The sequence below is a fragment of the Gallinula chloropus genome (assembly GCF_964237585.1).
Source record: "Gallinula chloropus genome assembly, chromosome: 2".
NCBI classification, from domain to species: domain Eukaryota; kingdom Metazoa; phylum Chordata; class Aves; order Gruiformes; family Rallidae; genus Gallinula; species Gallinula chloropus.
In genome coordinates this window covers 34,940,957-34,967,923 of record NC_140086.1, presented here as the reverse complement: position 1 = coordinate 34,967,923, position 26,967 = coordinate 34,940,957, and the positions used below count along the sequence as shown (strand labels likewise).

The 26,967-nt window shown below is 41.6% G+C and overlaps 1 protein-coding gene across 2 annotated transcripts; it reads left to right on the top strand.

Moving 5' to 3' along the window:
- Positions 1-1,360: 1,360 nt before the first annotated feature.
- On the top strand, positions 1,361-25,810 carry RDH10 (retinol dehydrogenase 10; the record flags this gene model as incomplete). 2 transcript variants are annotated; one of them, XM_084279966.1, is made up of 6 exons in its annotated part: positions 1,361-1,649; positions 2,215-2,450; positions 21,435-21,533; positions 22,897-23,042; positions 23,406-23,537; positions 25,411-25,810. In XM_084279966.1, the coding sequence occupies 6 exons, from the start codon at positions 1,361-1,363 to the stop codon at positions 25,532-25,534; spliced, it is 1,026 nt and encodes a 341-aa protein (XP_084136092.1). In that variant the 3' UTR covers positions 25,535-25,810. The 2 variants fall into 2 exon arrangements, with proteins under 2 accessions (XP_084136092.1, XP_084136091.1); XM_084279965.1 differs by having other exon boundaries at positions 2,212-2,450.
- Positions 25,811-26,967: the final 1,157 nt, after the last annotated feature.

Genomic DNA, 26,967 nt, shown 5'->3' with positions numbered 1-26,967 from the left:
GGTGACGGGACGGGTCCTGCCCACCCGTATGCGGAACGCGGCAAGGGTGCGCTCGGCTCCTCGTCCTCTGGAGCCGGCAGTTCCCAGCGCTGGGTGGCCCCAGGGTGCTCATCTCTGGGAAGCGACCCTCGTTACCTCACGGAAAGAAAGCGCTGCCTGCATGCAGACACCGCCGAGTCCCTCCCGTTTCCACCGGCGCTTGGTCAGGCGTACGGAGCCTCTGTATTACCGAGCAGACGGGGAAAAGAACACCCCAAAAAACTAAACAAGCAACAACAAAATCACTGTCGGGGCTTTAGTTCCTCGCAGGTCGGCAGAGGCACCCGCGGCACGCCGACCAGCCGGCCGAGCTGAAAGCAAAGCGCGGGCAGGCCTGGGGGAACCCGGCGGCGACCCCGGCAGCCCGCCGCTTCCATGCGTCTATGACCTTTACCGCCTGTCCGTACTTTTTTTACCCTACGCTCCAGCACCGTGAGGGCCATGGCGGGCGCGCAGGACGCGCCGCTCCCCTAGGGCCAGCGCAGCCCGCGGATAGCGGCCCGCAGCGAGCCGCTCTCGGTCCCCAGCCCCGCCACCCTCGACCAGCGCCGCTGCCTCAAGATGGCGCTCCGGCGGGAGGCGCTGCGCACCCTGGGACGCGTAGTCCTCACCGCCCGTTTCCCGCCGGGAGGCGGCTCTGGGCCGGGCCCCGGGGAGCTGCTTGCAGCTGCCGGGGAACCCGCCCCTGAGAGGCGCGGGGCACCGGCCGGGCCCGTTCCTGCTCCCCTCGGACGAGGCCTGACACAGCCGCGGGACCCTCCTCCTGGCGGCCGAGAGGCGGGGCGGCCCTGGCGTGCGGAGTGAGGAGTGGCCGCCGTGACTGTGGGGAGGGGGTCCCGGGAATGAGGGGCGGGCCGGGCCGGCCCAAGGGAGGGCTGTGAAGCCCGGGGGAGGGGCCCGGCCGCCTTGCCCGTCCTATATAGGGGGTCGAGCGAGCAAGATGTTCACTGCCAGTAGCGGGGCCAAGGGTGTACGGGGACGTGGCTGCGGGCGGGCAGGCAGGCAGCGCCGGCTTCGGGCTCCTTCCTAGGCGCGTGTGACTGAGGCAGGGCGCGGGGCTGCGGCGGCGCCCGGCTCTGAGTGCGAGCGGCGCAGGGAGGGGGGCCCCAACCCCGTGGGGTGCGGCGGGAGCGGAATCTCCCTTCTCGCCCGCAGCCGGAGGTCCCGGGTAGGGGCGGCCCCAGGTGGGGAAGCCGGGCGGCGAGGAGGAGCCGCCTCCGCCGCGGGGAGTCTCTGCGCTGCCGGCGTCCGTCCCCCTCCGGCTCCGCGGACAGCCGTGCCGGGACGCGCGGGTCCCCCTGCGCGGTCGGGGTCCGGCAGCATGAACATCCTGCTGGAGCTCTTCGTGGTGACTTTCAGAGTGCTGTGGGCTTTCGTGCTGGCCGCGGCCAAGTGGCTGGTGCGGCCCAAGGAGAAGAGCGTGGCGGGGCAGGTGTGCCTGATCACCGGGGCGGGCAGCGGCCTGGGCCGCCTCTTCGCCCTGGAGTTTGCCCGGCGCCGGGCGCTGCTGGTGCTGTGGGACATCAACACGCAGAGCAACGAGGAGACGGCGGGCATGGTGCGCCACATCTACCGGGAGATGGCCGAGGCGGCGGCCGCCGTCCCCAGAGGTAAGCGGTGGCCTGCTGGGGCCGGCTCCCCGGACCGTCCCCGCTGCCCGGGCCGGGTGCTGCCCTTTGCCTCTCACCTGCCCCGCCAGCCGCAGGCCCTGCCCCGGCAAGAGTTAGCTGAGGCGGCGTGCCCGGCGGGCTCCAGCCCGGAGCCGCTCTCACCTGCCCGCCGGGCGCGGGGGCATCAAACGCCCGTCGTTGCCTCCGGCTCGGCGGTGGGGAGCGGAGCCCAGCTTCGTGCAGCCGTGAGCTCCGCAGCGCCTTTAAAACCCGCAGGTCTCTTTTTTTTTTTTTTTTTTTAAACGCTTTGGCAGCCACCGTAAATCATAGAATTGTAGGGGTTGGAAGCGACCTCGAGAGATCGTCGGGTCCAACCCCAAAAATAGACGAGTGCTTGTGTACTCCCGTGACACTAAAGTAAATAGTTTTGCTGTAATGGAAGAGTGTTTGCTGTTTCTACTCGACTACTTGTTTGAGTGTCAAAATCCAAGTAAGAACTTTATTTCTACACTCTCCCCTCCTTCCCCCCCACCCCTTCTGTTCTCTTGTCTGTATTCCTTAGTAGCTGGAGATGGAGAAAAAGACGTGCTGCCACATTGCGACTTGCAGGTTTACACATACACCTGTGATGTGGGCAAAAGAGAAAACGTCTACTCAACAGCAGAGAGGGTCCGCAAGGAGGTTGGCGAGGTGTCTGTCCTGGTTAACAATGCTGGCGTGGTCTCCGGGCACCATCTTCTGGAGTGTCCGGATGAGCTTATTGAGAGAACCATGATGGTCAACTGTCACGCACACTTCTGGGTAACTATAAGTTCCTTTTTGCTGCCCTTTTTGTCAGTGAGTTTTGACTGCTCTTGCTCCCTCTAACTTGCAAGCTCACCACTTTTGGTTTCTTATTTTTAACTTGCTGTTCTGTTTAACAGGAATGGTGGGTATTAAGAAATAATTTCAGATCAATGATATTGTCCAGAGTTCTAAGTCTTGTACGCTTTTCTGTAGCCCTGGACATGAAATCCATTGCAAGCATAACCTCTGAATCTGCTTAAAGGTTGTTACTGTTAATGAATGACTTCTCAGACTTCCTCCCATAGTCTTCTGCCCTCATGTTAGCAACTTTAAGATGCTGTTTTAATGATGGCTACAATAGCAAGCTTGCACATATCTGGAATAAAATACCTAAAACCCCTGCTGGAAACGTTGTTTGAATTGCCTTGGAGGCAAATTGTTCCTTTTGAAGGCTGGGAGGAAAGGCGAAAAAGATTTCTCAAGAAATCAAGCCAAGAACACGTTTTCAGGAATCCTGCATATTTGTCCTCATAGCTTTCTCTGGGGGCTGCCAGTGCAAGTAAGAAAATCTTTAATATGGTTTCTGGGCTGATATTGTCTCCATAACTACAGATGCTAATCAAGGAGAACAAGCTATGTGATCTTACTCTTTTTTTTTAATCTACCTAAACCTTGTTTTCCTGTGTAGCTTATTTTTAAACCCGTCTTAGTGTGGAGTTACATAAATTTGAGTGCCAAAGGAGGGCATGATGCACAGTTGGGTTGGCGTTAGCTGTCAGACTGAACCCATTGTTAGTATTAAAACTGTTCTTTGGTCCTTCAAATAAGGTTATGAAATACACTTGCATAACAATCAACGGATTAAGCAATCTGAAATATACTTCAACTTAAGCCTTCCTTGGCTGGTCTTACCTTTTCATAATAAAATGTTGTAAAAATGCCTCATCTTTAAAACTTAGAAGGCCTTCCCAAACCTACCTTTTTAACATGGAACTGAAATGCTGTTTCATAACCCTGAAGGAGCCCCTTCAAATTTGCACTGTGAAACCCTTAATGGCAGAGCAGTCCTTTTCCAATCTATAGTAAAGCTTGCAGAAAGTCCTTAAACCTCAGTGCACATGAGAGAGAGTTTAAAAGAGTTTGTAAACACACTGTCAGTGTATTTTAAGGCAATTTGAAAAGCTCTGAGAAAGCTCATGTGACTTCTTACATATAAGAGCTCTGCGTGTTACTCTTCATACAAGTTAAACTGATGCTCAAGCAGAGATGTGCACTAGATTTAATGATTGTTATTGATGTGGTTTGAATGCTGAATTGACAAAGTTTCCAAGAAGTCTAAATTATGACATCACCATGAATTAAAATATGGGAGGAACCTAAATTCTCCAGCTGTTCTTCCTTCAGGCCTAAGTCATATGCTTATTTATAACATTGTTTTAGAGACCTTTTTAAAGCACCCTCTGTGTTCGGAGTCTCTTACAGTAATAGAAAACTAAACTTAGAGTCTAGTTTTGCTATGACTGGGTTTCCATAGCAGTTTCATCCATCTCTAAATGTTACAGTGTGAGATGACCTTAAAATTAAAAAAAAACCCCATGCTCCAAGAAGGTGTAGTTAGATCTGAACTGTGGAACACGAGATCTTGGCTTAAGCTTCTAAGGAGCAGTCAACACCCTCTGTATTTTATTGAGGATCTGTTCATATGTATACTTCCTGCAGATCCTGTGTCCTGCTTTACTTTTTTTTTTTTTCTCTTGGCAAAGCTCTTTTTGCTTGTCTTCCCCTTCATGATCACAGAAAAGGTTGGCTTGACCAACAGTGGGTGGACTTCTATGAAAAGTATTAGTACTTAATTCATAAGATATCATCTGAATCAGCTGATTTGAAGCCAACTTTTTTGATGCAAGTCAATGCTGACTTAAACAGAACAATGTGTCTAGATGTGTGAAGTCTTATACAGCTGGTCTTTTCCATGTCAGCTTAACTGGTGGTCCAAAAGCAAATCTAATACTCTGGAGCATTATGCATACTTTTAACTATTCTTGGAGGGTGTTTCGTCCAAAAAGCTGTAAATGGATTTTATAAAGACATGGATCTTCCATGTAATATTGCTTTAGTAGTTAAGTGTCTATACTTCCTAGGGCTTTAGATTTTTTTTTTTTTAGTGTGTGATGGGGAATTCCCCCTTATGCCTTGACCATTAATCAAGCTTTGCAGTGCTTCTATATTAAAAAAAAACCTAAAATGGGGATCTAGTACTGTCCTCATAAAGCATCCAAAACAAGATGGATTGCCTGCTGTCCCTGCAGAATGCAGGTGATCTGTGCTTGCTTTATGTCAGCAGCTGCCCACCGAGGGCTGTGCAACTTCTGCAGTAGGCAGTGATGTGAAAGCCTGTTGCTGGTTTGCTGTTGTGACTCCAACTGGGCTGTGTGCTGTATCACACACTGGCAGTCAAGAGCGCCTCAGCAGCGTGCCACAGCCTAAACAGATGCTTTCCATTTTGCTGACTTTCATGATTTGTATAATCCTTCCTATGAGTGTTCTATATAAACATGTCACCACTGCATCATGTAGCAATTTCCACAGCATAAAGTCCGCTGTGGTATTAAAAACCTGTTATTTCATGCTGTGATAACTTGAATGCTTCTGATATTGAAAACATAGGGACAAAATCCATTCCCAGTAGGAAACAAGCCAGCTCTGGCTTGCTAAAATTTGCAGGTGCGTAAAACTGTAGTGGGAGTGTAACGTTACCTTTCCTGCCAGTCTGTTGCAAGAATAGTAAGTCTGCTGCACTTGCCAGTCACTGGAACTGAATTTCTGGCCAGGGAATTTTCTTCCTGTGATATGTCATGATTCAGACTTGATGAATGCTAAATCCACAATATCAGATAAAGCTGTTGCTTAATGATTTTTAAGCAGATATAGGAATAGCAGTTATCCTTTCTTATGGTTTTACAATAAAGCTCAAGCGAAGCATCAAAATACTGTGGTTTAGATGGTGGAACTGTACTTAATAAAACAAAAAACATATTTCATGACAATTCAAGATTCTTGGACCTACTCTAACTTTTTTTTTTTTCTGGAAGAACAATGCTGATTCTGGGTAAATAGGTCTTTGTATTATACAGTAGTGTGGTACTTAAGAAATCTTGGATTTGGTTGTTGAATGGGACCCATGGGGGGGGTGGGGCTAGGGCAGGGTAATGAACAGGGAACTGTGAAATTATAGTGTGAAGGTCCTTATGTATAGCAGATCTTCAGTATTCATCTCTGAGAGAAGAGTGATCTGCGTTTCCCTGCCATGTGGATCCTCTGGAACTTTCAGCTTAAAACTCTTCTCCTGGAGGAGTTCTCTTCAACTTACCAAAAGGGGGAAGCAAAAGCATTCAGCTCCAGCACTGTCGTATTTATAAAAAAAAAAAAAATAAATCCACATACTAGAAACTAAGGCCTGGAGTTTGAAGACTTGTGTATTGCTGCCTTAACTGGGGTAGTTATGTTTATTCACTTACAAACTACTTGATTTTTTTTTTTTTTAAAGTTATGCAGGTTTTTGGTTGGTTTTTTTTTTAGAAATTGGACAACTTTTTTGGTAGTCTGGCATTGATACTGGAAGAAATAGTGAATAAAGAGGGAAATACTACTCAAGAAATTAGGGCATTCATAAATACCCTAAACCTTAAATTTACCTTTGAAAGCAAGCTAATTTGCAGTTACAAAATCAAATATATATTTATGCAGCTGCTGTAGTTAGTCTAATTAAACTGACAGGGTTGCTAAAGCTTTGGAAAACAACAGTGCTTTATAGTTATCTGTAATATATCAATACTTATTGTTATTCTAGTCTCTTCAAGCTCCCTTGTGTTAAATAAATCTCTTATGCTTATAGTTTATTTAGTTTAAATATGGAAGTATTGCACGTAGTGTGCACACTGAATCTTCTACAGAAGAAAAGACATCTTAAATTATGCTTTTTGAAACTATACCATGCTGAGTCTTGTGAACTGCTGGCATAGTAACTTGATTTTTGTTTTCATCTCTAGGGTTCTAGTATCTATGATTAAATATAGACATGATACTCTACTGACGTAACAGCTAGCAATGTTAAGCATTTTGGATGACTGGAATTAGCTGCTTTAATTGCTTTTATTATTTTTATTTTCAGTTCATGATAATGTATCCCAAGATGCCTAAGTTTTCTTACAAAGTTTAATCTAAAAGTTCTTGACTTTTTTCCTTTGAAAAATGAGTTGGATTAAGTTCAAGCAAAACATATGAATGTGATCCAAAAAGTGTCGTCAAAACTAACTCTTCCCTTACAAAATGATTCCAACTACATGCCACCAGTAAATTACCCTGCACAGGACATGTTTCATATACTGTGGTAGCATGCTGGGTAGTGAATATAAAGAAGAAAAAGCAATCACACTCTTAGCTATGGAAATAGTCGTGTTGCACTAAAACTTGTAAGTGCTTTGGTATGGTTCTGCAGTTCATAGGTTCTTGGGTTCATTTCTCAAAGATAGAGGGAATCTATAAACTGAGAAAATACTGTCTTCCAGATGCATGCATGCTCTGGAAGAACTGCACTTTCCCATTTTATGAAGGCATGTATGTACCACAAGTTTCAGAAAACAAATGGATGTGTATATGTAGTTCTGGAGCTTGAGTGGGCACGAGACTACTGGCTCAGAGCTCTCCTCACAGATTTATTTTATGGTCTATCAGGAGCTTGTCTAGCCTTATGTCACCAGCTGTCACCAGCGTGTAATCTTCAATTTTGTAAACTGAACCTTGCAATCTGTGTGTATCTGTAATCTAGCCTTGCAATCGTGTTTCAGTTGTAGTGATCATTTAAAAAAAAAAAAATTGAAAAATCTTCATTTTTTTCATCCCTTTTGGAGGTACCAACCCAAACCATTTAGTTAGTTACCTACATGTCTAAGTATTGGCTGTAGAAGCAGTCTTATGTTGGTTTCAGAGCAGATGTAGGTAAGGATAAAACTGACTCTTCAGACAACTTACCTGAAGAGTTAGTAGACATAATTAAGCACTTCAGGATGGTGTGGTAGGTGTGTCTTAGTGTTAAGCAAAACACCCCTTTAGTTGCCTTGTGTAGGAATTGTATGAATTCAAGCACCTATATTTGGGATTCCAGAGTGCTGCCAACTGAACTGCAGTTGTTCCACAAGTCATTCAACTCTAGTCCTTGCATCTCTTCTGGCCATTCAGTTATGATTCTCTGTATCTTGATACATGAGTAGCTTCATGTCAAGGAGTCTGAAGAAAACAGCTTATAGTGCTTGTTTAATTAGCAACATTCCATCAGGGCAGTGGGAAACCACGCCAACCTTCCTGTATATAGTTTCTGTGCTAGAGCATGTTCCTTGCATGGTGGAGAATGCTGACCTCTTTTCTTCAAGCAGCAGCTGCATTCATGCATTTCCTTTCCTTCTATTTAATGACAATTTTCATCTCAGTCAATGAACAAATCTGAAATGACCATTCAGAATGTTTTCCTCAAAGAGCTTCAGTTGCACCCAAGCTTTTGCAGTAGCTTCTCTCAGGCATGCTTTGGGAATTAATTTGCTGTACCATTTGAAAGATGTGTGGATCTTAGTCTCTCAAGCAACTGAAAATAGAGAATTTCAGATTGTGACCCATGGATTATTCATAGGGTTGGCCTGTAGATCAACATCCAAGATGACAGCATAAGGTGTGAGCAGCCAGTTACTTCCATGCGCTAACCTACACAAAGCTTGAAGAGTTTGGGTGGAAAATAGCAATATATTTCACAAAAAACAACGTGAAAGTTCCATTAAAGAAAGGGAAAGTTGTCCTGAGGAGACCATGCAAAGATTTCCCAACCTACTTGAAACACATCTGAAGTATGAATTAATTAGTGGCTTGCAATTCTGCAGCCATTTAAAGCAAAGCAGGAGTTGCAGTATAGCTTGCAGAAGTAAGGCACAATAATGGGCTAATCTCACTCTTCAGCCTCCTGTGACTTATTCTGAGAGTCAGAGGGGTGCCAGCAAACTGAATGAATGCTTTCAGGATTGCTAATCTACTCTGAAGACATGGTCCTGGATGAGCAATCAGTGTGATGATTAAGTTCCTCCTTGTGGGGTGAGGTAGGTTTTTGCTATGCTGACTTTGGTCTGATACTTGTGAAGCATTTGAGGAGACACCAAAACCTTGAATGGAGCAATAGTCTTTGCCAGCACGGTGTGTAACCTTGTTAGAAGCGTTGAGTGGCTCCTTGCTGTTTCACTGAAGTACTTGGTCTAAATGATTACGTGTACACCTCGTTCTGTAGAGGTTAGGAAACTCCATTGCTTTAACATTCCAGATTTTGCTACCTACGAGTAAGATCTACTTTTATTTTATGAGAAGGAGCTAAGTTAATGAAGTCTCATTATGTCATTAACTTTCTGTAATAGCCAAATGACTATAGCAGGCTTCTTAGACAGGTGTGTTCATCTGCTCGACCGGAGAAAAGCAATTCTAATTATGCTGTGCCTAAGTGTCCTGCTAACCCAGTGTTTGCATCACTGCCTAAAACCTGTCTTAGCTGAGCTGTGTGGGTGAGAAATCCTTTCCTGTAGCTCTCAGTGTCATCAATTACTCTGACTAGACAGGCTGAGGAAAGATGGATGTTGTGTTCTCTAACACCATCCCTGTCATTTTAGCACTGCACTTTTAAAATCCTTTCTACTTTTATCTTTATCAGCTGTGAAGTGTAGTATTCTTTCCCATTGCTTCTAATGCTTTCATTTCACTTCTGGTTGTGGGGAATTTTTTGTTTGAGAGGGGAAGGTTTTTGTTATGTAGTTCTAGTACTAAAACTTTCCACAGTCTTCTGTATGTAAAAGCCAGAGCATCACTCTCTTGATAAACCTTGCTCCCTTGACCTTTGTGGCTTTCTGGCTATTCACACTGATGGTAAAACTGAGTTACTGATACCTGTCTGTCTTTTGTGGTAGAGGTCTTTCTGCAAAGGCAAACTGAAGCTGACTTACGTGTGATGCCGTGTGCTTTCATCTGTGGTCATAGGCGGCTTAGTCCGTTAAAGAGCCTTTCAAAATGTGGTTACGCTGTAGGTGAGTAGGGATAGACTTTGGGATCGGTAGAATCTCAGTTTCTGAGTGTTTAGTTTGAAAGAATATATGTCACAAACGGGGGGAGAGATTTACATCTGTGCTTACACTTCTGAATGAACACTTTGTTCTTGTAAATAATTATATTAGTATCATGATTTATATACCAGTCAAATTAACACTTGACACAAGTGAGTTATCACAACTGGGATGGGAGGGCATGGTAGGCCAAGGAATGCTGGAACAGCTGTGGAGCCGAGGTGGCTGACTTGGTGTGAGCCTTTTGAAATTCAAGTTTGTTTGGCTGTTGAATTCTGCACCTAAATGTGCCCTGGTGCTGGTCACTTCTGCCATCTGTTTGAACTTGTGTGACAGCTTCTTGAGCTTTCAGCGCTGGTTTGGAAAAGCACTTGAGTGTATGCTTAAAAGTAACTTGTCCTAAGTTTCTGTTCACTAGGGGTGAAAATACAAGGCAGCTTAGTGGTGGCAAGGCATCATGTGGGACTAACCTTTGAATCTGCATTTTTCCTTGCCTAGTTTTGGTATTCATCTAATCCTTGGGTGAGCCCATTCAGCTCACTAGCTTGTCCAGAGGAAAGACATTAATTTTCTTGGCCAATTTGATTTAGTTTTTCTCTTTAGAGACTAGGATCAACTCATCAACACTTCACACTTGTATTAGCCAGCATGTGTGTATGTGGGGGGTGGTGGTGTTGGGCAAAGGGTGAAGAGGAATAAGATAAAACCACGTAGCTGTGAACAGGACCTCTGCAGCTGTCTAACGAAATCTCCTTGGAGAGACTTTCTGGAATAGGATTTACAAGCACTAAGTGGTTAAATAGTCATAAATTTTTCCGAGCTACAGCAAGTCTGCCACTGAATGTAACAATTCAACTTCAGAAGAGATTGCAGTGTTTTAATTGCACACTATTAAAAATCCTTAGATAAAAGGTAAGTTTGTTTCCTGAGCACATCAAATAATGTGTTAACTGCTCTAGCTTATTTGCCTTGCACCAATGCTATGATTGCTGTTGTGTAACATCGAGAACAATGATCTCTGTGCCTACTGTGCTGTCTGACTTCTCTGGAAATCAGATGTACTAATGCTGCTTGAATGTGGAAAAAACAGGCCAGAGCCATATTTCAGCTTGTGGGAAACAAGCATATTTTCCACAGGCAGGCAAAGGAAGGAAGTAGCGCTCTGTCTTTGAAAACTCACCCCTAAGAAAGTGAGTAGCTTGGTGTTTGGTTAAAATGCCTGTGTGAGTAGAATCTTTGTTATTAGCTACTGTTCTGGTCACTGTGTTGGCTGGAGATTTTATTTGTCATTTTAGCCTTTTTGTTTTCTGCAGGGAAAGTTTACCTGCTGAGACTATTTATTTTTTTGCAGAGCCTTTTTGGTGAGCATGGGGAGAAGTGTGAAACAGTGTTTTTTAAAAATCTTTAATATCCATGCATTTAAAAAATGTTACTTCTCATTCAGTGAATTCATTCATAGTAAGATAGACCTTACTGTTTCCTCCACAAACTTTGAAGTTTAATTTCCATCCAACTATAATATCTTCTATATTTTTCCGTTTCCACTAAGGAAGACTTAAATGAAAAGGGGAACTTTCCTTCTAATCTTCCTCTTGTAAGATGCTCAGTTACAGCATAATCACTTTCCTTTTTATGCAGTAATTGAGTCAAAAAAATTACTTGGTGACTGAGTTGGAGAGGATGAGGAAAGTGACTCAGCTTTCATCTGCATGCAAGTACTATAGCAATTGCAATTCTATGGAGGTACTAGCCTTAAGGTATCTATAAAATGTGAGACAGTCTTTTTTAGTTTAGCCACTTCTTGGAAAGTCTGTTACATAAATTGTAAAACATGAATGCTGACTTCATATTTTCCGTAAGTAGTTCTGACAGTACTGTTCTCTAGTAATTTTTTGGAAACATGCAGACTAAAATACCAAGTTTTACTAAATATTCCAGAGGATGACTAAGCTTATGGCAAACAGGAGAAAAAATGAGTATTTAAAAGTTGGATTATGTTCTTGTTCACCGAACAGAATATTCTGAGCTCTTATCTAATAGTTGTAAAATTAATTTGTTATGCGGATTTTTCACTGACTCATAGGGGCATGTTTTCATTTTTGTCAAGATTATCAAATAGCTGGCAATAAATAACTGCTCTCCAAATGGTTGGACATTTGCTTCAAACTTGTGCTAATGAAGGTGAGGGACTAATGTGTTTGTTACACTAATGTCAACATAGCTCTGAAACACTACAAGTCCTTTGACATGGCCATTTGTCAGTATATAAACAAAGTAGAATTTCTAGTTGCCTGACTTCAACAGAGCTTAAACCAGCTTTTGTGGAAAGGAGGAGCCAAGTGTTAACTTCTTATATCACTTGACCAGCAAACACTAAAGTAATTTCAGATTTGACATTGAATAAATGCAAGTTAGGTCATCTTTACTGACAGTTCTGCCTGCAGAAGAATACAAGCTTAGTGGTGCTACCTACTGGGATTGTAGCTTAAGTTTCTGAATTTACAGGAGTATAACAAGGCTGCCATAGCCATGTTGAAACTCTGTGTTAGTCTTGAGTAGATGGAAACCTCAAATGTTTATATAGTAAATGTGAACAGAAGGATTCAATTACTTTAAACTGTATGTGGCTGCAAGGTTGGCTGCTGCCAACCATGTAATACTTGCTTTAATTTGAGTGGTAATTTGGTTTCATAGCTATGATAGTCTGAGAGTATGGTGAGATCAATATCTGTGCAGAATGGATATCAATGTCTTTGGAATATCAATGAATATTGGTGTCTTTTGAGCATGAGTCCTTCGCAAGCTTCAGTTCTCATGCTTGGTTACACCTTAATGTTGTGCTGACTGAAGAAGTCTGCAGGTATACATTTGTTCCCAAGTTCCTCTTTGGCCTAGATTTGTATCTTGCTTGTTTTGCAGAGCAAGGCAGTCTAAGCATATAGCTGGGCCTCCAACAACTGTCTTACCATGCCATCTCACCTACTTCTCATCCTTCTCAACTTTTAGATTGGTTTGGCATTTGAAATCCACAACAAGCATCATTGTCAACTTATGTTGTACACTTCACACTGCTGTCTTCCTGCTTATTGCTGGCTACCAAGAATCCAATACAATTGTTCCAGCTAAGATTTAAAAGCCATTGAAATTCAAAGCAGACAGAATTAGCTCCGAGGGCTCAGGATACCCTTGAGCCGTCAAGGGAGTGTAGTTACTAGAAGACATCTAATAGCCAGGGGGACACCATGAGTTTTTGAAAACAGTGTGGTATGAGTATATTCTGGATGGACTCAACTGAAATATGTTAACTCTACAAGAAATTAATCTAGGTGCTCTGCAGTTCTTCATTGGACCCTATCTCCAGCTGAAAGGATTTGAGACCAAAGGAAAAATGGAAGCAGAACAGACACTTTCAGACAGAGCAAGATAATTTATTAGAGGCAAGAGGTCTTGTAGGAGAGAGATGGCAGAGGAACTGGCATCCTTTCCAGTTAAGATTCTTTGTTGATAAACTTGCACTAGCATAGAGACAAAGAGTCTCTGCTGGCTAATGAACTTTTTCTTCTGTGAGAGGAAGAATGGGCTGTTGAGCAGGGACTCAGTATTCTTAAGTGAAGAATCAAAGAATGGCTGAGCTGGGAAGGGATTTCATCAGGTCAACCCTGCCTGCTCAAGCAGGGCTACCTAGAGCCAGTGGCTCAGGACTGTGTCCAAATGGCTTTTGAATATGTCCAAGGATGGAGATTTCCACAGCCTCTCTGGGCAACCTGTAAGAATGCACTTTTTCATAGCCATATGAAATCAAAGATTTGCAAAACCTAGGGAGAAGAGCTATAAATATACCATTAGTGATTTAAACATACAGGTGAAGCAGTTCTGCATCAACAAAGCAGGTACTCCTGCCCTTGGTAAAGGTGCACTCAAAATCTAGAGTGGTGCAGTGGTGGGGGATGCAGAAATCTTTACGCAACAGACCTGGGAGTTTGATTAGCAGCAGACCGCTGCAAACTTTAGGTAATGATGCCTTTTACACTCTCAAGAAGAGTTTCTGAAGCAGGAATTGTCTTATTTAAGTAGTGTTCTTGAGTACTTAACCCACACGCCAGAGGAAAGGGAGAACAAAGCTGTTTTCTACTTCAGTCTGAGCTAGCCAATTTGGGGTAAGATCACGGGAAAGGAAGCCCTTAAAAGAAAGGGCAGAGGTAGACAACGTAGTGACATAAGGCAGCAGTAACAAAAGCTTATGTTGAAATGTCCTTCCCCAAGCACTTTGCATATCCTACTCTCTGTAGACACAACCCTTTTTCAACTAAACCTTGTTAACAAACTATACAAAAGGCAATTTAGCCAGGCAACATTCAGTCGCCCTAGGCATGGCATACTTAGTTCTAGTAGTAAAGAGTGGAAATCAATGATTAATGTTTGAGAGATAACTAGTGGTATTAGTTTCCTGCGTGTTTTTTGGTTGGTTTGGTTTTTTTTTTTTTTTTTTTGAATAGCATTACTTATCTTATCTTTACTGTCTACCCATTGCAAACAGCTTTGTGGCACTAAGTTCTGATTAAGGAAACTGCTTAATTCAGTTTCAGCTTTCTTCTGATATGCTCAGCATGAGTTGACTCCATTCACAGGAAACAGGTAACTATTGGCTTTGAAAATTGAAGAAATTTTGTAACTGGACCCTAAATACTATAAATGCTAAACAAGTTAGTGATATAAATATGGACTGTAGAATACTTGTTCTATAGCAGATGGCATGACAGATGTTTTTTACTAGTAGTAAAGCCACTTACAAACTTCAGTTAATAACATTTAACTTTTTGTACAACTTCGGTGCTTCTTAGCGGATTAAATATGTCTGTTGAAAAGCAGGGGATTTTATGTGTATGTGTTGGTCATGAGGGTGGAGAAAACAGGAATATTAGTTATTAACATGATTTAATAATTAATTAAACCAAGTGATTCAAGTAATAGGTCATGTTTTTATTAAGCTAAGATTTTGTGTACTTCAAAGCAGTATTTTATTCAGAGTTATGGGGGGGAAAGGATGCTTATTTTTCTGTAAATCAAATACAGTTTTAAATTAACCTATGTTGCTTTTCACTGTGACTTCATTCTTCAGGCTATTTACTTTTTGTTGCCTTCACCTCTTAACCTGGATAGATCTTATCCGTGGTTTCACTCTGTCTGCAAATGTAGGCTATCCAAAGTATTGGGATGTGTGTGTGGCTTTGCTACCTTGTTACTCGTCATCATTATAGACTCCTGTTGAAGTCTATCTTGTTCTTTCATGAGCTTCTGGTTGCAAGGCAACTGTAACGTTATTACCGTGCATGTATGTTAAGCATTAACTGCTGCTGCAGTTCAATATTAACGGAATCCCCATGGCCCCCAAACAGTGGGTTTTTATGTGAAGGACAAATAAAGCTTTAGTGAGAAACTGAAGGTTGTGTTGCCTGCCAGGAGCTAAGTAACTAAGGGACTCTTTTTGAAATGAAATATTGGAAGGTCTAGCTTTTTTGTTTTGAACTCCGGGCCTGTTCAAGGCACACTTGAGGGCAATCCTCAAATATTTCCTTTCATGCTTTTAATACAGCTGTCTACAGATGCTTGGCTTGAGGATGTCATGTGTATCTCCTGATTCTTTTTGCTTCAAAAGGAGCTGGGTAGACCCATCAGCAATCCAGACAAATCTGTGACTTTCTTTTTTAATTCATTACTTTAGGAAGCCTGGATAATTCTGCTGCATTTTTCATTATCGTTTCTTGAGAATAGAAACTGAAGATCAAAAATAGCACTAATTTCCACAGCTATTCAAATATTTACTTAGACAGTGGCTAATTATCCTGAAGGGGCCCAGCACTTCTTGAAAACATTCAGCAGAGACATCTGAGCTCCTTTAAATCACAACTTTGGTCCCTTATGTTAGCAAGGTCAACAGTAGTTGTAGACTTCTGTCTACCTTCTGTATTCTGCCTGCTACTGGCAGACCCACGTCCTTTGGTGTGCACTCTCTCTGGTGTTCAACTCGGTAGCTGGTATTTTCATGTAGTCTTAGCATAGTCACCAGTCTCACTTTAACCTAATATTTCAGATATGCTTGTGTAAAGGAATTTAAGGATGTGGAGATAATATGGGGAAAGATAATTGAGATGATAGTGCCAATGACAAGTAATTACTCTGTTCTCATTGGAGCCAAATAAAAAAAAGCGAGAAGGAAAATAAGTGGTTAAATCCAGGCTTGTAACTGCATGCTTTGGTGCATGAGAAGGCATTTTGGATATTAGAGCCTCTAACTGGAATGAAGTCTTCTTTGAGAGTTACACAGTTCTAGGATATACTTTCAAGCCCTCTTCTAAAACTATTTGGTAGTGGCTGTCACTGTATTCCTGTAAATGAAGCTTTACCCTGTGTTTATAAAATGCATTGAAAGTTATCTTCTGAAATAAGCTGAGTTATATGGCTGTAGCTGAAAATAACTTCAGTCTGTTTAGTTATGAGCTTGCTGTGGGGGGTTTCCCTCTTTCCATTTTAACATACAGTAGTGCATTCATGCTACGCAACCCAGTTTGGACAAACCTACTTTAAGGCAAGGTGGCCATAGCCTGTCTGCAGAAGACTTAGAGGTGCTATTTTGTCAGACCTTCATGCATTCCTTCTTTCACTGGAATGGGAACAGAAACTGGGGCAAGTGGAAATATCTGTATTTTGATTGATGGAGGAGAGAGTGGTCACATGCTGTTCTGCACAGGAGTAGGAGATCCTTCAGTGTGTCCTACTGTGGTCCATGAAGAAGAATGGGAAGTAAAGAAGGTGACATGTCTGTGCTAAGGAGGGGGAGAGAGGATATATAAAGTGTTTTAGACAAAAACTTGGAACAACATTTTCTTGTTACCAGCTCTGTTGCTTTGTGATAATAGTTAAAGGATTAGCTAACACTAATGGCATCAGTCTTTTACGATCTCTGGTACCTTAATTCCCAGAGCTGTCTGGATGAATCATTGACTGATCACACCAATTTTGCTTCTTGGGCATGGCCAAGTAGTGCTTAACATGAAGATGAAACAATGCATTTACCCAAATGTTGCACTCATTTGCACTATTATGCATCTGTCTTGGCAGCCAGGAATAGCTGTGCCTTGGGAGGAAATATCTTACCTGTTGTACCAGTTCACTGCTGTTGGGAATAACTACAGTGATGTAAAACCTCACCTGGTGTGACCAGCCACAGAAAAATAACCATGCTGTATCCCCCTTATCTGAAGGGGCCACATGAAAAATGAACTGTTTCTTTGGCATAAAGGAATTTCTGCCTTAAAGCAGCTTGTTTACGCCATCAAAATAGTTTAAAAGGGCTGTTGAACATTGACAGAAGGCAGAAAAGGATGAAAAAAATTACTGTACTGAAAAACAGGAACTTAAAGTACCTTACAAGTTAGTACCTGCTTTGTTTGTTTCTTTGATATAAAGACAACTGTCTAAATATGAGATAGCATGTACTTTTCCATTTTGGTGTCCTTTCTGCTTTGAGTATCTGTTGTTTTGGGCTGCATACAGCTAACATTGTTTTCTGTGGATGCTTGCTTTCTACTTTAAGAATAATTAATCCAAAATTTAATTAAAAAAATCACTTTCCCAAACACAGTATTTCTTCATATTCTCATTTGCTGTATTTAGACTAATTTGTCTTGACATTGCAGCTGTGCTGTTCTTTGTGTTGCACAATCTTTTGAGTTTTGTTTCATTAAGAATGGAACTAAAGAATTTGGGGAAGGGGAGGGAAGAAGTGCTAGACTGTTAGAAGTTAATTTGCCGTAAACCGAAATGTTGAGAACAGATTACGAAAGCTATGAAGTGACATGTAATGCTTGTTCAGTTTCACACTTGTGAGAAATAAGTCATTAAAGCTGTGTGCACATGAAATAGATGTTTGGTTACAGCTACTGGGAATAGTTTGCTCTTACTGGTATGTTCAGAAGCATCTAGGAAAATGCTTTAGAGATCAGGAATTTATCTCTAGTCTCAAAAACATTAAAGAATAAACTAGCTTGAAAAACTAGCTCTACTTTCTGTTCAGAACAGCTTTATATGCTCAATCTTTCTTAGTTGCTGTATATAGACTACATCGCAGGTTATAAAATGCATATTTGCACCATGCTTTTGGGGCTTTTAATTTTTTTTTAATTTTTTTCTAAAAGAAGAGAATGCTTTCTAAAAGAAGAGAATGCTTAACTGGAATTTCTTTATTGAACATTGCATAACTTCCACTATATTCTACTTAGTGTTTTCCCCTCAGTGTTGACAAGTGTCTTATGTTTGCCATTAATAAAAGACCCAGCTCTGACTTTAAGAACTTAAATATTTTGGTTAGATGTCTTCCTCTGCAGCTGAGAGGTGTAAAACTGAAACCTAAAGGATCAAACCAGAAGGCAGATAGTTTGATTAAATCACTTGAGTTGATTTGAATTATTTTGGGGGCCTGGTTCATGACCTCTAATGTCATGGACAATACCATGTGTCTAGCTTGGTATCTTCTAATACTTTTTTTTTATGGAGGATTAGCATGTCCATGCGTCACCTCAGAAGACTAATGTGGGCTGTGCTACCTGTTCAGACAAACTCCAGATGGGAAGGCCACCCAGGAGGCATCTTGCCCCTGAATGGGTCAAACTCTTAACTAGTTTCTCAGCAGTACAGCAAGCGCACATAAGACTTCAGGTCTGGTAGGCAGATGTAGCTGAAGCTGAGAGAAACTAGAAACAAGAAACTAGGTTGATCTGGTTTGTGTAACAAGCAGAAAAACTGGGGACCGGAGTATGGGGAAAGCTGCTTTGATCAAGGAAGTGGGCTGTGCCAGAAGCTCAGTAAAACACTGATTTATTTGGGGATTGCTTATACCATGAAAGAAAATAACTTCACTTTGGGATTGTTTTTCCCAGCAAGAGGAGGCTGGGAGGAGCAGTGGGCAAGCTTTTACTCGGAGACTGGAAATGCATCCCCCCCGTAGGGTGTGTCTGCCTCTGACAGTGCTTGTTTTCAAGTTCTGACTCCAGCTGTAGCAGATGGCTGGAGGATGGCAGCAACTGAGATGACTTCCTCTGTCATCCCGTTAGCCAAGATGTTGATGGTTGACTGCTGAGTGCTGTACTTATGGTGGCTGTGTTATCTTTATAGACTGCTTCAGGTTTTAAATGGATTTGGGGGATAATGTCCCATAACAGAGTACAGAGGTCTGCTATGAAGATGTTTCAGAACACTGAGGTCTCAGAGATTTCCAGGAGTTGTCAGTTGCCTTCAGAGAAGCTGTATTTTTTCCGATGTGGCTGTAAATGGCCTTTTAAGAGATGACTTAAGTGAAGTGACTGTAGTTCTGCTGCTGGGAGTTGTTCAGTCTGGGCTTGGATTTCTGAAGAAGTCACCCAAAAGTGTTCCTAACGGGGTTTATTCATCATGTGCCAATTTCATTTTGACTGAGAAAGGGTTACTTTAGCCGCAAGCTTTGAAGCTGTGTAGCATGGTTAAGACTGGTCTTTCTGAATTTTACTGCCTTGTGTTTTTTTCTGGTTATTCCCCATGTCTATGTATATGTATGCTTGTGAAAATTCTCCTCTTCAGCCCTAGATAAATGTAGACATTTAGGAACACCTAGTTATAGTTTGCCATACTCAAAACAGAACAGTACTGTAATAAAGCCAATATAAAAACCTGTCCCAAGCTTGCTGCACTTGCCTGTTTATCTCTTGAAATAAAGCATTGTTTCATGCCTTGAAAGTGTGTGTGTGTGGGGGGAGAAAGTAATCTATTACTACTTCTTTCCCTTCTTTCTCTCCCCAAGACAAACTCCAAGGCAAGTGCCCCTTCATTTCTGTAATTGCCATGGCTTTCAGCCAGAGCTTCATTCTGCATTATCAAGCTTTCTGGCAACGCGAGGTGGCAATCAGTCATTCCAGTGTGATGTGGACAGATAACTGAGGCACTGCTGTGGAAACTGCTGCTGGAGCTGACTGATGCTCCGGAGAGGAGTAAATTGTTAGCAGGACTGAATTGGGAGCATAGGTCTCCTAAGGGATGGCATGGAGGATCAGGACTGGTATACATACCGCTGGTGTTGGGGTGTGTAAGGCAGGCTGCAGATAAATAACGCACTGTAAAACTTAAGTGCCGTCCAAGCAAAGTCTCTTACCTCTTCAGGCGGCGCTGCCCTGTGATGACTGGGCTTTGTTGCCATGCAACGTGGAAAGAGAGGCTGAATCTTTGTGTGCCTGGCACAGATTAGTTTAACAGAGAACTAGATTCTTGTCCAAGGCTCTGCCATGAGGAAAGAAACTAATGCAAGGCAGCTTGCTCAGATTATTTTTTATAATTAGCTTTGTTATGCAGTTATGACAGAATCTAGGAGCTGTATGAATCAACAGTAGAAAAAGCAAGGAGTCAGGAGGTCTGTTAATCTTCTATCATCTGCCAGCTGTCCAGTGAAAACACTCTTTTGTGTGGTGTTAGGAGGTCTGGATTAGTCATTTAACACCTGCAGGCAAAAATGTTGTACAAGAACATGTGAAAATCATTAGAGCAAAACTGTCCTGACGTCTGTGATTGGAAAATGCAGACAGCATAAGAATGGAATTAGATGGATTCAGCTGTAGCTTGCATGTCTTTTTAAGAATGTGGCTGACATGACTCAAACCAACAATCAAGCAAGTAGCAGATATTAAGGGGCATTTGCATGCTCTGAGTTTATGTCCAAATTACATGGGAAGACCAGGTTTCTGGGAAGATTAAGCATTCACCGTACTGAGTGAGTTAGAATGGAATAATAGTTCTGTCATGAATAGATTTATATATTAACTAGCCGTGTTTGTGATTAAAAAACATCATCTGAAGTTCTTTGGCAATTTAAATGTGATCCCATGTAGTACACTGATTACGTAGAAGCTGAAGTAAGTCTACACATACTATTTTGCTACTTCCCTGATTCTTTTTAGCATATGTGGTGCTCTGCTTAATACTTATGTAAATAAGGGACATGTTGAGTCAGCTTCAGAAAACAGATATGACAAAGGTAGGTATTCTAGCAGAGGTGATCTAGCTAATGCCCTTAATTACTTAGAGCTTGATTTTTTTTTTTTAAAGGTATTAACTCTGACTTGGGTTTTTAAACAGAAAAAAACTTTGTTAGAATCAAAGCAGAAGAATTGGAAGTTGAAATAAAATTTTTGTCTTAAATCTTGGTTCTGGTTTATTTTGTTTTATTTTGAAACTCTTAAAATAAGGAATTGTCTTTTTAATTAGAGATGCTTATGGGTACTAAAAAAAGATGGAAAGTGATTTAGAATAGTAGATGTTATTGTATTTTATATGTGAAAACATAAGCAAAACTCTGCCACCGGTATTTCTTTTAATGTAAGATACTAAAGATGATAAGTTAATTGGATAAAACTAACCATATCTAACTTCCCAAACACTGTCAATAACTAGAACTGATAATCAGAACACAGGTCTTAACACAGATATGCTGGATGGCATAATTAAACACTTGTCATTCCTTTTTCTGTCTTAAAAAAATGTGACTTCCATTTTAGGGTCAAATTATCTCCTTCTGATAACTAGTCTCTTACAGAAAAATAAACATGTCTGAGCTCAATTGATCCTTTAACCTCAGGATTGCTGGAGATATAATCCGTGCTGTCTGAATTCACAAACAAGCTGTAGATTTTCTGTTTGCATTTCTGACAAACTCAGAAGCTCAAAACCTGTACAGTCATCGTACTTCTAAATTCTTGATAATAAATTGAGATAGAGGTTTTGAATATCTGTAATGTAGTTTTTTATTGTTTTGTTGTGTTTCTTTTCTTTATAGACTACTAAAGCATTCCTTCCCAAGATGCTTGAAATGAATCATGGACACATTGTGACAGTTGCAAGTTCCTTGGGATTGTTCAGTACTGCTGGAGTGGAGGTTTGTTGGACTATGATTAACAATATATTTGGCACTTCTTGTTTAGGATAAGTATTTGTGTATTATCAGCTGGCAAAAAAACCAAAAAATCCAAGTGTTAAATACATTTGGAAACTATGGTGCTTAGTGCCATATCAAGACCTGGCTCCGTGTGAGTGAGATCCACAGGACTTGGGCAGCCACTGTATCCACCTGCTTTGCAGGTGGACTTGCCACTTAGAGTGAAACTAGGACAGCTGAGGAGTTCAGAATGCTAAATCATCTTTGAATTGCCCGATAAAGTTGTAAACCTGAAAGGTGCCCCCACCTACCTACATCTGTCAAGATGTTCAGTACTAAGCTTGGAAACAAAGACAAGGATTTTCAAAAGTAATGTTTTCTGTTTCTTGTTTCTGTGAGGAAACGGCTGCCAGCCTTCCCTCCAGAATATTCATCTCACCTGCCTTACTGAGCTCCCAGTTATGAGCATCTGGTTGTCCAGTTGCTAGCAGCTGTTTGAGAACACCATTTGGAGAGACTTGCTTGGTGTACATACTACTAGTTTAGGATCAGAGCCTGTTACCTTGCTTTTTGGGTCATTAGCATAGATGCAAGTGTGAGCAAAAAACATTCAGTGAAAATGAATTTTTGCAGAATAAGGGTCATATTATCCCATAAGCACAGGCTTCTTTGCATGTATGTAAGGCTCAGTCCAGGGTCTTAAACTGCAGTGTTTCATAACAGAAATTAATGGAGCTGCTATAACTTAAAGTGTTAGTGTATTTACTGTCTTGGGAAAACTGAAAAGAATTTCCTGGTCTGTGGAAATTATGTTTGTGAATATATCCAACAGAAAAATCAAAGGCTACTGCTGTCTATGTGATTACTTTTAGTGTTGCTGAACTTAGTGTTTTTATTAGGTTTTCAAGCCATATCCTCTTCTAAAAATTAAATAATACAGTCCAGTCTCCATTATATCTTCTGTTTAAGCTAACCTTAAAAATAAAGCATTTAAGGTGTTTTTTATGCTTACACCCTGCCAACTTTCCAAGCTTTTTCAAATCTGACCCAAGGTAGTATTGGGTATCTCAGTCCTTTGTTGTAGCATTTAATATTGAGCAAACTGGTAATTGGAATAACTTGCCATGAAAGCCTGCCTGATTGAAAGACCTGAATCCAAGGTAATATCCTCCTACATTCAGATTTCCTGCTTTGATGATTCTGTGCTAATTGCCTCAAAAGTAGTGATAAATCATTTGATGTGATACTCTATTTGGTGGGGTCTTTTGTTGCATCTGTGCAGAATCACATCTCTGTTTTGAACATGATTCATATCTCTCTTTTTTTAAAGTTGCCTTTTTTTCCATGTTCATTGCCAACACAGGATTATTGTGCCAGCAAATTTGGAGCTGTAGGTTTCCATGAGTCTTTGAGCCATGAATTGAAGGCTGCTGAAAAGGATGGAATTAAAACAACTTTAGTCTGCCCTTATCTTGTAGATACGGGAATGTTCAGAGGGTGCAGGATCAGGTGAGTAAAATTCTTCTCTCCTGTGTTTGTGGTGTCATAAAAGTACCTGAAGGTAGCTAAACTGCTACTGTAAAAGTAGTGAAATAAGTATTATCTCTGCTTTACTATATGCTAGTGTGATCTGTAATCCTGACATGAAAAAGGGACTTTCTGGATCCAGTATCTTCTGTCTCATTTGTTAGGCAACACAAGTTTTGAGCTTGGTAACTGAACAGTGAATATAAAAATCCTTGAAGTCTTTGCCCCTGCTGAGGCAGTGAATTAAGAAATTGAATTGAATTAAGAAAGTGAGTTAATGAACTCTTCGCTGAGGTCTGTGGTCCTTTGTGTATCTTATTAATCTGTCTTAACCAAATATTTCAGAAAAGAAATCGAGCCCTTCCTTCCACCCTTGAAACCAGAATACTGTGTGAAGCAGGCTATGAGAGCCATCCTTACGGACCAGCCGATGATCTGCACACCTCGCCTCATGTATATGGTCACCTTCATGAAGAGGTAAGAGCTGAAACACCAGTTTGTTGGCAGTACAATCTACAGAATGCTAGTAAAACACACAAGCATACATACTTTCTGGATATAAACTCTCTTCCACCTACACAGGCCATAAGTGCTGTTATGTTAGAATTCATAAGCCTCTTTCTTGGCTTGCATGAGTGTAGGTTGCTTGCTTGAGAAGCTACATAAAGCTGAGAACCTGTGTGTGATGCTTACCCTTCTTCTAGCTTCTCTTGTCCTTAGATTCTGATTTTTCAACAGGCTTCTCTTTCCGTTGTTTAGGGTCTTCTTTAGGAATGGGGCATAAGGCAACATCCAGCAAAGGAACCTTCAGGAGTTGTCTCTAGAACTAAAGTGTAGGAGGCCCAACTTGCAGATTCTCTGGGATGTGCAACAGATAAACTGGAAATCTGCACATTCGGAACCAATTTTTAGAGTCTTACATTTTGAGGAAAAGCTATTTAAAGGAATCACCTCCTTTGTCCTGTCTAATACACTACAGGTTTTGGATGGGAACTCAGTGTAACCAGGATGACACTGCAGTGATGCAGGGTAATACAGCAGTTGGCTTGATTCCACTGAAGCAACATCACTTGTATTCTAGTTTATAGAGAACAGCTTCACGGCTGTCTGTGTTTTGTTTTGGTTTTGAATCTGTAGAGTGTAGGAGGAACCTTTAAAATGTAACACTGTCTTATTTTACTTCAGCAAGGCATGGTTGAAATAGAGAACCTTGGTGCTTTTTATTCCGCTTACAATGCAGTGGTACTTCCCTGCCTCAGGTCTCTCATGGCAGACAGGATCAGCAAAGGCTAGAGGAGACTTCAATGCTCACCTCTTTCCTGGAAGAGAGGATTTATGTGTCTTCTGCCAACAAATCAAGCCCACTGTCAGCATCTTTAAGAACTAGCTTCTTCAACCAGAAGCTTCAGTGCCCTCTGCACAAGCAGTGCCTTATGCAGCAACAGTGACATCAAAGGCCCTTTGGGTTGTCTTGGGTTCAACACTTTAGCTTCCAACAGGGAGATCAAAGCTTCTGCATAATCCATGCCCCAGGCAGCAGCGCTGAGATCAAAGGCTCTGCAGTGGCTACTGCACAAGCAGTGCTACTTGTAGCAAGGACACCTGTACCAGTGACATCTACTACTCAGTGCTTCAGTGGTCATTACTCCTGATGGCTAGATTCTCTGCGTTGCTTTCCACTGATTGAGTGCTTGCTGCTATTTTGAGGGCCTGGGGAAAGCCTATTTTAGGCCTCCACTAGAGCCCCCGAGTACTGTGTTGGAAGTAAAAGTAATATTTTGTTGATATGGGAAGGAGGGGAGAGTCTGTAGCTAGGTATCAATCACATCATCAGCTACTGGAATTTTATCTGGAGGGGAAATTGCTCTCTTTACTTTGGATCTTTCATTTTTAGGATGGATGATTGAGTTTAGAATACAAGTCAAGGTTGTTAGGCATCTGGTGATCAAAGAACAGCATTAACTAACACTAATCCCACATTAGAGAATATCTTAAATGTCTGATGACCTCTGCTGATGTGGCTTTGAGCAAATGCTTTGCTTTTAGTACCCTCCACCCCCTTTAAAACAAGCTATCACACTGCTTGTGAAGCAGTAGCAGGGAATCTGGTCTAAGCTGGAAGCATGTAAATAAGTAGTGTCTTCCTCCTCTCTTACTTGCCTGTGTGATTGGAACTCTAGAATTTAAGTTTTCTGAATTGAATAAGTGTCCCTGTGGAAAAAACCAATATCCAGTAAGCCTGTTGGAACCAATAGCTATGTTGCCTTTAAGGATACCAAGTACACAGTGTAAGCAGAGGGGTTTTTATTTTATGCTATCGTCTTAAAGTTTTGCAACCTCTTTTTCACAGTATTCTGCCCTTTGAAGCAGTCGTATGCATGTACCGGTTTCTGGGGGCAGACAAGTGCATGTACCCTTTCATCGCTCAACGGAAACAGGCTACGAACAACAACGAGGCAAAAAATGGAATTTGAGCCTGGTTGGGACGGACTGGGGTGGAGAGGTGGAGATGATGGCCCGTGACTGAACTGCAAAGTGCACTTGCGTCCGACAGATGCAAACGTCACCGTCGCGTTGTGGCATTCTCTTGAGTCCTAAACCTGTGTACTGAACTCTAAAAATCAATGGGGGTTTTTTATATACTGTAAATAAAACTGACTAGAGTACTTGGAAAATGTGATAGATAAGCGAAGTGAATTTACAATGTAGCTGCCACCGTTGTCCTTTAAAATATCACTGTATGTACAGTAAATTAGTCATACTACTTCTTGTAGGGATGCACTGTGTGATATCTCTTTCTCAGCCTGCCAAGGTTTATAAGAGCTGTCTCTAACTAGAAGACACAACGTTTCAGCAATTGTTTGTCTTTCCCTATGTTATTTGGGAAGGGGGAGGGAAGAAAATCTTGAGATTTAAGCTATTGCTCATGACCTTTTAGCAAATTGAAGGACAGTGTCTGAATGCACCTCTTCACTTGTTCACCAAGCTCTCTGAAGGACACATGGCCCAATTGTGATGTAATTTTCTTTTGTAGCAACTGTGTGTTCTGTCTGAACAGAGATAAAGAGAAATTTGTAAACCTCTGCCTATACAAAGGCAAGTGAATGTCTCCAGTACTCTCAGAGCAGACTTGTACTGGGCACCTGGTTTTCTAGGCATCTGCTCAGTGATTTTAACTGACTCTTCCCAAGCCACTTGATTTGGAATACGCTCTGTTTTGTTTCCCTTTATATGTCAGAGTGCAATCTAATATTATGGGCTACATGTTTCTTTTCTTCCTCCCCATTCTTACTTCTGACAGAGTTCTCTCACACCCCCAAGGAGGCTGTTGTATTAAATTTCTGTAACTGGACTTGTGCCTAAAAGACAAAGCAACTCAGCTGAGATACAAACTGTTTATGTAAGTGCTGGTCATATGCCAATTATTAGCAAAGGAATAATAGAATAATGCCTGATGCAACTCTACATGCAGAATATGGAAGGGTGTAAAGATTTTTTTTTGAGTTGTACTCACAATGTAGAACAGCAAATGACATTTTTACAGTATTTTTTGTAAAGCAAACAATTTTGTGCCTTGAATAATTTGGTAATCTGTATTAGTGAAACATTGTAAAAGTGAACTTCTACCTCTGTATCTTAATGTATACCATCCACTTGTAAACTACTATCGGACAAATTGTGATTACTTTTTTAGAATGTCTTGTTAAATAGTGACCAATGCCTGTGGTTATTAAAGTGAGCCACCTTTTCTTTAAAACCATGATTTCAATGCTTCCTTCAAAGACTAAACTAATGCAAACTACTTGTGCCTGCTCCGTAGCTCTTGAGTATCAACACAGTTCAAATATTTATTGCTCAGTTCCTGTATCCACTTTGTAAGCTACATGGTTTACAGTGTAGTCTCTTC